This window comes from Anopheles coluzzii, chromosome 3 (assembly GCF_943734685.1).
Source record: "Anopheles coluzzii chromosome 3, AcolN3, whole genome shotgun sequence".
NCBI lineage: Eukaryota > Metazoa > Arthropoda > Insecta > Diptera > Culicidae > Anopheles > Anopheles coluzzii.
Window position 1 is genome coordinate 45742844 of NC_064671.1, and position 12642 is coordinate 45755485.

General features: G+C 36.5%; 1 protein-coding gene across 6 annotated transcripts in view; it reads left to right on the forward strand.

Annotated features, from left to right (window-relative positions):
- Positions 1–12642, forward strand: part of LOC120959980 (serine/threonine-protein kinase 4 homolog A) — a 47064-nt gene that overhangs the window by 7820 nt on the left and 26602 nt on the right. For 2 of the 6 annotated variants that reach the window (XM_040383818.2, XM_040383820.2), the window contains exon 1: positions 12203–12392. The exons of 2 other annotated variants lie outside the window; for them this stretch is intronic. Coding sequence is in view for 1 of the 4 variants with exons in the window: in XM_040383821.2 (XP_040239755.2) it covers positions 5627–6142 (516 nt within the window). In the remaining 3 variants the exon portion in view is untranslated. Of the gene's footprint in view, positions 1–4929; positions 6143–12202; positions 12417–12642 lie in introns of those variants that run through there. 2 more of the 6 variants (XM_040383821.2, XM_040383819.2) reach the window with 2 other exon arrangements.

The window sequence follows — 12642 nt, forward strand, 5'->3', positions numbered from 1 at the left end:
TTTCGATTTGAGTGGGATGCCTTTTTTACATGAGTTTCTCATTTACTTTTACTTACTTACGAAACACCGCCAATTGGCGACGGCTGCTAGTGGTTTGTGGGATTTGACTTTGTAAAAGTTGAACGACCCAAAAGCTCTGGTTGATTATTTCCTCTTCATATGCTACTTTCTTCGCTATTCGCTAGGCAGGCAGTTAAGCTAGAAAACTCACATTACCAGGAGTACTCACTTTATCTCATACAGTTGCCTTATTTTCTGGACTCTCTGTGCTATGAAGAGGCATGTATTGACAATATAACGGCACCATGTCACGAAGTGTCATGAAGAAACAATGTTCGATGAGAAATAGTTGTTAAATATATAGCTAGAAAATAGTTCAATATTTCACCTTTCATTTTATGATTTTTTCAATGTTTTGGATGATTTTTATGACTTCATCATCGTACCAAATCAACTTGGTAAGCGAAACTATTTGTAAGATTTTTTTGGACACTGTGCATTTATGTTAAGTACAGAAGAAAAATCACGTTTATACAAAAGATCAATCGTATTAACGATTCAATTTACTATTCTACAGGGGTTTTCTAAAACTAATACTCTTCCATGATTCTTGCCCGTTTTGTGAAAGTATATAATGTGGAACCCGTCATAACGAATAGTCCTCATAACGAGTTTTTCGCATACCGAACAAATCGGAATGCTCAATAAATACTTCTAATAGCGTGCAAAATCTTGCATAACGAGTAAAATCATTTGTGCTTCTGGTGCGTTTTTCGGTGCCGATGAGAAATCAAGATCATGATCAATAAACATTGAGCATTTCTTTGATTTTGTTTATCGCTCATAAAACTATTGCCAGGTGGAAAATGTGTCGTAATAATTGTTTGAGTCACAATTGTGTGGTATATGTGTGCGAATGTTTCAAATGCGTTTTTCCTGGATCTATTTGCTCATGAAGGCGAGAATTTCCCCCTTCTAATTGCTGCTACTTGCAAGACTTCCTTATGACTACATATGTGACCTGCCGGTGTGTTATACATTTGATTGCAATGAATTAATAGACAACTTTAAAACCTTATTCGTGTTGAAGAATATTACCCCCCAAAAATTAAAACTATGATGAAACTTACTTATTTAAAAAAAAATCTGGCAGGAAATGTCTATTTGCGGAACAACAAAACCTTCTTAGACACATCCCAAAACGTATCGTTCTAAAACAATGTATTTGGGAAATATTAAAGAAAACACTAAACCAATCGATCACTTTTTCAATAACGACAACGATGGTGAACTACCACCCAAGTGACATTTGCTCGATAATGTTTTTCCATATCTGCTCGATTAGTACTCGATACGCCTGAAATTGTGGATTTGTGTGTGATCAAATGTGTTGAAAGCGCTAAGATTTGGCGTGTTCGTAAATTTGACTTTCTTCTATCGATGAACTACGGTAAATGTACCAATAGTGGTGCAATTTGTGGTGGTACAGATGTATTTTAATGGATTTAAACTGTCAGGAAGGACAATTTCTGAATATTTTAACACATAACAGTTGGAATATGTTTTATCTTCGCAATCACAACCATTTTTACCATGAAACACATCAAATTTACGAAAAAATACACATTTTTGTGATTGCTTCGTTGTACCTATAATGGTGGTATGGTTCCTATAGTCGTCGTATTGTGTTCCTATAGTGGTGGTAAACAAGGATGCCTCAAAACAGTGTATAATATCAATATAACTTAGTTTTGAAGCTGTTTTCGTGTGAATTACTGCAATAGGATTACTGCAATAATAATGATTTCTTTCGTAATTTGATCGTAAAAAATGTATGAATTTGGTTGATGAAAATATTGACTAAAGTACTGAAAGTATTGACTGAAGTACCTGTCGTCCACCCATACCCAGAAGAGTTTGCTTGATTTGAAGTCGATTTTTCACTCAGCCAAATAAGCGAATTATGGCCTTTGTTTGGTAAATTACTTACAGAAAACTCATTTTTGTTGCTTATTTTAATGATAACAGTACGACAAGTCAAAAATGTCGTTGAAAAAATCTAAAATTACCTGTTTTTATTGGTTTTAGAACTAGGACCACTATAGGAACATGCCTGTTTGGTGTACCTTTAATGGCACTATCGTAAAAAAACACTTAAAAATACGTAAACATGGTCAAAAGCCAATGAATTTGAATAAAACAATATCATTTGATAACAATTATGTTAAAAAACTAATAATTGCGTTGTTATGTGGTCATTTAGAACGTTAACAAAAATATGAGCATCGTTATGAAATCCTAAGGATTTTGGAAAAATGTTGATACCTTTTACAAAATAATGGATTTTTCGGTCACTAAGAAACGGAATGGCCCCATTTCATTTTTAAATCCTTTGTAAAAGACTAGAGAACATTTCACACTATCGTATAAAACTTAACTACTATTAATTTATCGTATGAGACGCATTTTAGTGCAATACCACCACTATTGGTACTAGCACCACTATAGGTACGTTTACCCTATGCCGTCGAGCTCATTTTACATTCGTAGCGTTGATTTTTCATGAAAAATAAAATCGAATTTTGTGTGACGTTATTTTATAAAAAATCGATATCATTTAAGTGTAAAATGGCTGCATGACCCACTATAACGATAGGAAACATCGTTTCCGATCGAATTTGTAAGAAAGCAACGAAAAAGTTGCATCACAGTTGATTTTACAGGACTTTTCTAAATTCCCTTAAACTGGTGCATTTTAAGGGAAGTTTAAGGATCCAGTTTAAGGGAATTTGCTCGAATTCCCGGTTATTCATGCTCGAAAATGTCAATTGGGCAATATCTTCTCGATGCTAATAATGACAACATTGTTCGTATATGCCCTTTAGATCAACGCATTTGCGATCCCGAAACCAAATATTTTACTTTTTATGCAACTCAAATGGAAAAAAGCCTCCCGCGCAACGAGTTTTTCGTATAACAAGTGAAACACTGGAACGGATTAAAACTCGTTATGAGGAATTCCACTGTATATGCATGCTTGCAAATAGTGAATAAACCATGGAATTATAATTTTAAAACCTTTAAACATTTGAAATTTCTTTCTGAGAACTTGTGGAATGACGGTACGGTACATTTGGTTCTAAAATACAAACATAGGACTTTTCAGTTTTAAAATTGTACATAATAACTTTGACATCTCCTACCTAATGCAAATGCTGACGTACCTTTTGTATAGTGCATGGATATATTCTTCATGGATTTTACAAAAAGTCATTAAATTGTCCTACATAGGCTTTCGGTTGATGTCATTTTATCGTTTTAAGCATATATGTTATTCAAAATGTAACGATAATATAGGCAATAGAAGGGTTATCGTTTGGAAAGGCCAATACAAGGTCACATTTCATAAAATTTGGAACGGCTGAGGTAATAGTACCCGTACACTTGGCTTCAAGCAAGATTAATAAATTTAATCTAACGATGGATAGATGGGAACACGTTCTACTCGACGTCAGCGTTATTACAGCGTTTACATGTTATTCATATTTGGCTTCAACACTTTTCCAGTATCGATCGGTGATGTTTTTACTCTCATGGTTTATCAGCTCGACACGGCTTGGTGTCGTGTGGATAATCGATGAAATATAGCTTCACAGATTAAGGCTGACAGATTCTATTATCTAGCCGGAAGTTAGCTCCCTTTATAGTAATCGGGTAGGACGCTCGATGTAATGAAAAGTTTATAAAAAATACAGCAACATAATATGCAAGTGTCCCTAACTGTAATAGGCAGATTTAGTATGTTGTAGCGCACAATATGGTTGTGTGTTGTAAACAATGTTTCCCATAATTTATACGCTTTAGCTTTTTGCTTTAGAATGTGCAATATGATTAGAATTGAAACTATCTATACATAATTAGATATCAAATCTTATTTGCGGCGAATCAGCGGACTAGTGGATAGAAAGAGACAATGGGTTTCGTCAGATTGTATCGTAGAAATGATTCTCGCCTAAAGGGACGTTTATAAAAAGTACTAAAAAGCCTGTACAATTTCAAAGTAGTATTCGTATGATTGTCACGTATTACAAACAGCAATCTCTGTTTCAGACGCAAAGAACTATCATTGCTTTGCTTTTATGTTTTTTTTTACAATAAATTATGTATGTACATAAATTTTATTAGCAATACATAAGCCTAACCCTTTCCGATTGCTATATTTTCCAATCGAGAAATGCGTTTCTTTCAAAGAATACGTAAAGGTTCAGTTGATTATGGTTCTGTCGTTGTTATACATCCTTTGACGGATTTTGTAGTTTGATATATTTTTGTTTGCATCATGTTTGAAAGATGAGATCATGTTTAGGTTGATAGGAATTGTCCGGCCCTATTGTTTATATTGTTTTTAGTCAAATTTGGTGTAAAAAAACTCTTAGGCATCGCCTAGAATCTCTAAATGTTCTATTTCACGTAATTTGTTTTGGTCAGGAGCAGATGCATACTTTGACTTCACGATATCTCTGCGAAACCCGGTGTTTTAATAAGGTGGTTTGTGAATTGCTACGCATGGTTCGTCCCTTGAAGAATGTTCTGACTTTTTCTCCCAACATTTTTTGCAGCAGTAGTGTGTGCTTTATTTCGTAGCAGTGTGCTTTACCACTCTCGAAGTACTCCTTTTTATTCTCAACGCTCTCACGCATTCGCCAAAGTGCGAGCGTAGTATCGAACATGGCTGCTTCATTCATATTTTGTTCTCTCTTCGTCTGAACTGCTCGAATATAACTCGAATCGTAATAATGGTCTCTCTGTTGTCGCTCGAATTGCTATGTCATCCTTTCGGCGGCTCGGCTCTCGTCGGTGTGTTATGGTTTCGAACTATCCTTCGCACGAGCTGCCAACGGCGTTTCACCGATACTCTCAAAACAGAAGTCCTTCAGCTGTGGCAAGCACCGGTTGGTCGTTGTGTTCCCTCATACGAAGCGATCGAAAATTATCCTTCCGTGATTTTGGGTGGTGCAGGAAAAGTGAAAGTTTCGCCGTTTAATTTTCATTACGTTTTGTGCTGCTTCTCTTCCAATTCCACCATCACGTCTAACCTGACGTTTTTTGTGTGGATTGGACACGACTTTGCTAGATTTAATGTGAATTTTACATTACCTACCCGATGCCTGTCGTGTGATGTGTGAGTTTGTGTGTGTGATCCGCATTAAAGCTGAATGAATCTTTCGTGCCTTACTGTTGGTTGATAATGTCACCAGGGAGCAATTTGTAGCAGAACCCACAAATTGCAAACATATGTCCGGTTTTCTGAGTTGTGCAACGATTAATTATTGCTGGAGCCTAGAATTGCTTGTGTGTGAATGTGCGAAGCGCTTCTGGTGCTAGTAAAAACGCAAAGTTTGTCCGCTTCGCAATAAAGTGTCTTAAATAACACTAGGGAAAACTCATCACCGTTGCGATAGTACGATAACAAATTGCAACCATTGATAATCGCGTGCAGCGGTGTAAGGCTGGTGCGAAGAAGAAAAGAATCAACTTCTTCAAGTACATCCTTTCTGTTACGATATTTCGCCGTTGGAAAACAGTCCACAAGGCTGAGGAGTGTCCATCGCCCACTGGATTTGCGATGGTGCTCCAAAATGCCTCTGGGATTGCAACAACCACCACATCCGCCTCTGGCAGTGAAGGAACGTCTTCCGGCCACTGTGGCCAACAGTACTCCGATGCCGGTGTAGTTGGCTACAATGGAGACGGAAATGGCAATGGCACTGGCCATCACAATGTCAGCTGCATCCTTTCTTCGCCATCCTCATCGTCATCGATCCACTCGCCGGGCATCGATTGCAACCGGAATCGAGTGATAGCGAAGGTAGACGGAATGAAATACCAACATCGTGAGTCATCAGAACTGATGTGTCATAGCCCCAACAGCAACACCAACCACAACTATCATTATAACAATAATAATAACAATAATAACGAAAACTGTGGTGGTGGTGGAAAACGTCAGCATCCTACGGCGAGTGGAAAAGGAGTTTGTGCTTCGTTTTTCTCTTCGGCACGATCCCCGCAACAGCAAAAAGATGCGGGAAAGATATGTTCCAGGACGAAGCCGCTCAATTCCGGATGCCGTATGTCCATGGTACGTTGGAAGGAAGTTTCATTTTGCAGAAGGAGCTAATGAAATTTTCACATACATTCTTCCCTGGGATATTAGTTTCTGACTCTAACTGACCACTGGTTTTGTTAGAGCCCTCTTTTGTTGAAAAGTGTGATGATATTTGTTGTTGAAGTCAGATCACAAGAAAATATATTTTCATTGGTGTACGAGGTGCCTACAATGTTTTTCAGCTTTTGATAATCCTATATTCCCTGCATTAAGAAGCTGTTTGAATGTGTTTATGTACATTGACAACTTTAAATTTGAAAATAATTTTATATATGCATGGTTAAACAAGAACTTTTAATTTATTTAAATAAATATCCTCCATGCTAAAGAACAATCATATAAAAAGAGATTATTTAAGATCCGATAAGTTTCGGTAGGGATAGGGCATGCAAGGCACAGACGTATAACGTTTTATAACCAAAATTAGTTCTCCTTGTAGTAGGAAACTTATTTGCATACTTGACGTCAAGCGGACGTTAGAAAATTACGAATATGAATAATAACTTTTTATTGGATTAAATCGTCGGAGAACCAGCGGGAGCAGTAAACGTACGTTTAGACTGTTCGTTGGCGTCGCAGGTAGTTTTGTATTGATATTTCGCTGCGTTAGCCTTTTTAGTGTATGTGCTAAACACTTTCATACGTTAGTGGAAAATAAATCGACCGGTAGAGACTTACACGATACGGGGGTTGCGCTATAGTTATTTTCCTGAAAGCAATTCTATCCCCGAAGCGTTTCATGCCGACGAACCTTATCGTCCATCATTGAGCCGGAAGTGTGGTTTTGTATGTTATTTTTGTCACTGTGTGGGTTTCTAACGCATGGTTGAATGTGTTCCTTTGGAATGAATTTGAAATTGTTTTAATTAGGCGAATCTTGGTATGTAAGAATCGTGTTGTCCTATGTATCTAGAACTTATATTCTCTAATACTATAAATTTAACTCCAAGATGGGTTTTCATAACACGATACTAGTTAAAGTAATGATGTGTTTGCAATAATTCTAATTAAGTTATGAAATGACAGATTTTTCTTGAATTTTTTGCGGCTCGTTGTAGTGAACAAGCTATTTTTGAAATATATCTATCCGTCCTTATTAGCCCTCAGCGATAGATACGGCCCTTATCGTTCGGATACGTTATAATTAATCTATTATCCTTTTAATGCAAAATCCTTTGTATTGTCATTTCCAATTTTTGTGTGTAACCATCGATCGATATGGTCTATAAATAGCATATTCGCGTAAAATCTCGTGAATGATACTATTTATGCGTAGCATATATATTATGTGACAGCAATACGGCAAAGCCGTCCCTCCTGAATAAAAAAAAATATATATATATTATGTGACAAAGCTTATTTTCCCAAGCTAAAAGTATGCAATAAAATAATTGAAAAGACTTTGGTCTTTTCAAAGGAATATACGTACAGAAAAAAAACGTTTCAATAAAACAGAAAATCAAAATCGCTTGCGGATGTTGGTTCCCCTACTTTTACATTTCGGGAAACGATATTATCGATCGCTAGGGTGGTTAAACTAGCACACCTATTAATCGATGAGCTGTTATTCAAATGAGCAGTGGCTGTACTTGAAATATTTGCATCATATCTTGGGTCCAGATTATAAAGACAGGATCACTTTCTCCTTTTAGTTATTCGCTCTCTCCCTTACTGTTTACTGTTGACAGCAGGATCGAATGTGGTATGGACTAGTTGGTTATTATTTTTCTTCTGCTTATTTGAAGCAACATGTAATGGGTCAGATTTAGAGTGACACAGGTGTTCAACCCATGCTTCAGGAGTTTTGAAAGTCTCAAGTAGTGTTCTCTTTTGTTCATAAATTTTAATAGGAATATATTTTAACGAATGTCGACCGCATTTTTTAACTGTTAAACGTCACGTGTTAGCAAAGTTACTCGTTACTCGTAAACATAAATCATATGCTAAAATAAATGAGCACGGGAACATATTGGATCGGGCGACACTTTGCGTTCTAAGGCACGTGTTGGCTGATGTGTAGCCCTAAGCAGTCGGTGCCGTATCCGAATAAACAAACATTGCTTTACTAGCACGGATATAAACCGTCACATTCAGGGTAGCTTTCGCTAAGCTTTTGAAATGAGAAATTAAAAATAGCTATACTTCCATTCGGCTTTTCTGCGCTCAACTAGAGGTAACTTTGAAATGACACGTTTTTCTTGTATGGTTGTATGCAGCGACTTGGAGCATTATTAAGCTGTTTTTTTGCACCTCTTTGAAGCGAACTGTGGGATTTAGAACTGAAGACCTACAGCAACGTGACAAACGTGTCTTTGTTGTCTGTACGTACGGCGTCATATTGGAGAGCCAGTCAATCATTGTGAATGCACAAAGTGCTAAATGTAAGCACTCCAAACACAACCAAACGTGAGTGTTATTCTCGGGTTCAGAAATTATCACTCCATCAAAAAAGCTTGTTGAGAAGTCCTTTGCAGATAGTCGGCTAAGTGGTGAAATAAGCAATAATCTAAAACAACATAAAAAGCAATGCAAACATACATTTGCTATAAATATTATAAATAGTTTGGGTTATTTCATGCGATGTATTAATATATCCGCATCTTTTAAGAGTGTATGGCTCATGCAAAACAAATGAAAAGTTTAAATGATTTAAGTTTAATTTCCGCTAAATTTAGTGCCATTATACCTTGCTTTCTAATTTTAATCATTTTTCTTGTTCTTCTATTTACAGGTGAGTTAGATGATGTGTTTAAAAATGATAGGAACAGGAGTTGATGGCACAAAATGTAAACTGATCGGTAAGAAATAATAATACGACACAATTGGGATGCGTTAGTCACTAAACATTTGGTCAAGTTGTGGCTTGACATTTTGTTGGTCCTTGAAAAGATGGTGAAAGTTGAAAGATTGATTTAAAAATTAGTTACAATTCTATCAAGTTCAGCCAAGTCTTCCTTGTTAGTACTGCTGTGGTGTGAAAAGACAACAATGCATTCTGATGATTAATAATATAATACAGTGGAGTGCCGTTTATCCGGGTTTCTCGGGACCTGACCTCGCACGGATATGCGAATAACACGGATAATGAGTCAAATTATATATTTTACCATCAATTCCTGATTAAGTTTTGGAAAATATTCTTATTTTTTGCATCCAGGTAGAATTGTAAGAGTAGAGATTTAACTTTCGCATTAAAGTGTTTTTTTTAAACTATTTAGTTAAATTTTTAAAAATATAGAAAATGCTGGAAAATCTTAATAATTCATATGTTGTCAACATTTTTTTTCTTCTCGATAGTATAAACATATAATATAGGTTCATTTATGTAAAACAAATATATTTTAGCGATCTTTGCATACACCACAGCCTCTTCATTTTGGTCCTGTCAAAACATACCGACCATTTTACCCCAAACTGGAACGACCATTTTGCCTGAAGCTGGAATGACCATTTTGCCCCAAGCGAAACATTTAACATACTTAAAATTAAAATAACTTTCATTAAATTGAAATGCTACTTTTTTCGTGTCAATCATAAATAAATGTCATGTGCCTAGATACACATTCTTTTTTCTCTAATTATGTGCTAAATTCTTACGAAAGCTTATTTTGAGACGGTCAAAATAACATTGTTTTGAGGAATAATTTTATTTTCTGAATTATTATTATTTTTTTTTAATCTTAAGGCAGGGCTACATTGATCGTACTGCATAGCGTAATTTCGATTTTCATTAGCGCATCTGGCGGCGGCTGACTGAAGAATTTGCCAAACAATTTGTTGCCGCTTCAGAAAATATGTTATTTTTCCATGTTTTTTACTTAAACTGGTCTGGAAAAGCTATGAAGTTGATAGATAAATATGTTGTGCAAATATTTCAGCCATTTTCGCATAAAAAAAAACGATGAAAAAATAACTTAAATTTGAGATCCAGCATGACCATTCCCTCGACGACCAAAAAAGCTTCCACCAGCTTCCGCCAGATGCGCTAGTGAAAATTAAAATTACACTACGGAGTTCGGTCAATGTAGCCCGGCCTTTAGGTAATGAAACATTCATGGTTTGCTTAAAACATTGTATTTGATGTTTTTAAATCATTAGAAGTAATTTTAAACATTTTTGCCATTTGCCAAAAATCCAGGTGATCATTTCGTCCCATCCAACTATGCTCCCCTACTTAACGATCTATCATTAATTGGGTCAAGAAGGGTATAAAGCTAAAAGGTTGGCGAATGATGCCAATCTGCTCAAAGTCTCTATAAAAATAAAGAAAAGAAAGCTGAAAGGTGATGTTTCAATGTATCAAATGAGATGTTGTAGTCAAATAACTAATAGGACGAAAATGTGAGAAATATACACCAAAAGATCAGTATATCAATAAATTCTTAAATACTTAAGTCTTCTTAGAATCGTCTTAGAAGTCTTAGAATCGTAGTTGGACTATTTATACTTAATCTTGCCAACATATGTTTTGTCGCAAAGATAATCTGAGCAACCATGCTGCCCTGGAATATTGTACCACTGTGTGTTTTCAAGAATATATAAATTGTCCTAATTGTATAAATTTGTCAATATTAAATTCAAACAAAATTAGGAACTCAAAAATAGCGGAAAAAACACGAACAGGAAGGAGTTTTTTCCGCTATTTTTGAGTTCCTAATTTTGTTTGAATTTAATATTGACAAAGCCTAACATTTTATGCATTTTGCTGAAAATAGTCTGGTAAAGAAAGAGGAAGTCGAATTTAATGTTTATCTTACACCTTTGTGTATTAGGTTATATGTTTAATACTTTTAATTTTAATATGTTTATGTTTAACATATTAATGTAATATTTTAATATTTTAATTTCAAATTCATAGAAGTTTGGGTGATTGTTTAAGCGAATGGTTAACAACTGACCACGACATGAATAGAACGATTAAACTCTCTGGTTTCAGAAAGTGTTATATCACGTTTTTGCTAGCTGCATGAGCAAAGTGACTGCATTTTTGCAACTGGGGTTAATATGATTTTCGTGCTACTGAATAACACACAATACATTTGATGGAAGAGTTAGTGATGTGTCAACCGAATGAGGAAGATGTATTTCAAAACACTACTGTGTTTAGAATGGCTTGAATCTGACAATGTTTTTTATTTAGGTAAAAAATGCAACGAAAATATTGTAATTTAACTTTTTTGTAACTAGGGTCATCAATTTGTATTTAAAAATCATGTAGTTTTAAAGCATTTTTTAAACATACATTAGCTCAAAACAAGATTGTGCACTCAATTTAACTATTATTTATAGAACTATTACAATAAGAACGGTCATAAACAAATGATCATTAAAGTGCACTAGTTTGTACATCGGGTTTACTGTTTGCCACCTGCTGATGCCAATAGCAACAAATGATCTGTAGTGCTCGATTATGCCCAGGTGTTGGTTACATTCAGGTCTGTTTAACGTTACCGGTATGTGCACGTTCTTATCGTTGTATTCGTGAAGCTTTCAACCCCACACTGGCTCCCACTGGGGCTCCATTCATAGCAACATCGCACGGCAATCGACGTGGTACGGTGGAATGTTTATGTACAAGCATATGTTTTTTTCTCCGTTGCAAGACACCCCCTGGTGATGTATCTTTGGCCCACGTACTCTTAAGCACGGTTTTCCAACAGCAGCATGTTTTCAAGCATGTTGAATCATTCCGGCCGGCCGTTTGGATGAAACTTTCTGTAGCACAACACGCGCCTTTCGTTGTGATCGTGCCGGAAGAGCGAACCACACGGCGAGAGAAACTGAGCTTCGTGAGATGCGTCTCCATCCGCCTGTTCCGCGGGCACCGCTTAGCTTAGCCCTAGAGTGCATGCGCCACGCATAAGGTAGACGGGCGCGTCGTAATGGTTGGTTCGTATAATGGGATTGGTCGCTGTGTGTCCGCTTTCGTAGGGCTTTTTGAGCTGGGGAAGCCGTGAGACGGGGGAACACACGCGGCCAAGCGGTATGTGTTCGTTTCGTGCGCGACGCGGCTGATGCCGTTGCGCGATCGGTTTAGGCGTTCAGTTTCAGTTGAACTTTCGGTCGGTAAACGCTACGGCAACGAACGCTTATTTGGTGCCCGCGGCGCGAAATTAGCAGCCCGTAAAAGCTTCAGTGGATTGTTTTTCAATAATGACTTTAAAATATTGTTGAAAGTTATTGATGAATCGAAACCCTGACGGAAGTTTTCTACGGTTCTACGGTTGGTGTACATTTAGTGTAAAATGTATGTGTTTCTTCTCACAGTTCGTTTAAAAGCCTACGTCGGCTGATGGGAAATTGAATGGTGTTTGTGTGTGAATTTTCGACCTGTGCCTCCAGTTGATCAATGATGTTGTTGTTTGTAATTCTCGTGTAATTCTTGTTTGTGAATGGTGGTGTTTTCCAAATTGAATAGAAATGCGATATTCTGTGATTGTTATCGATAGTTCGTGGCATGTGAAAATTATACA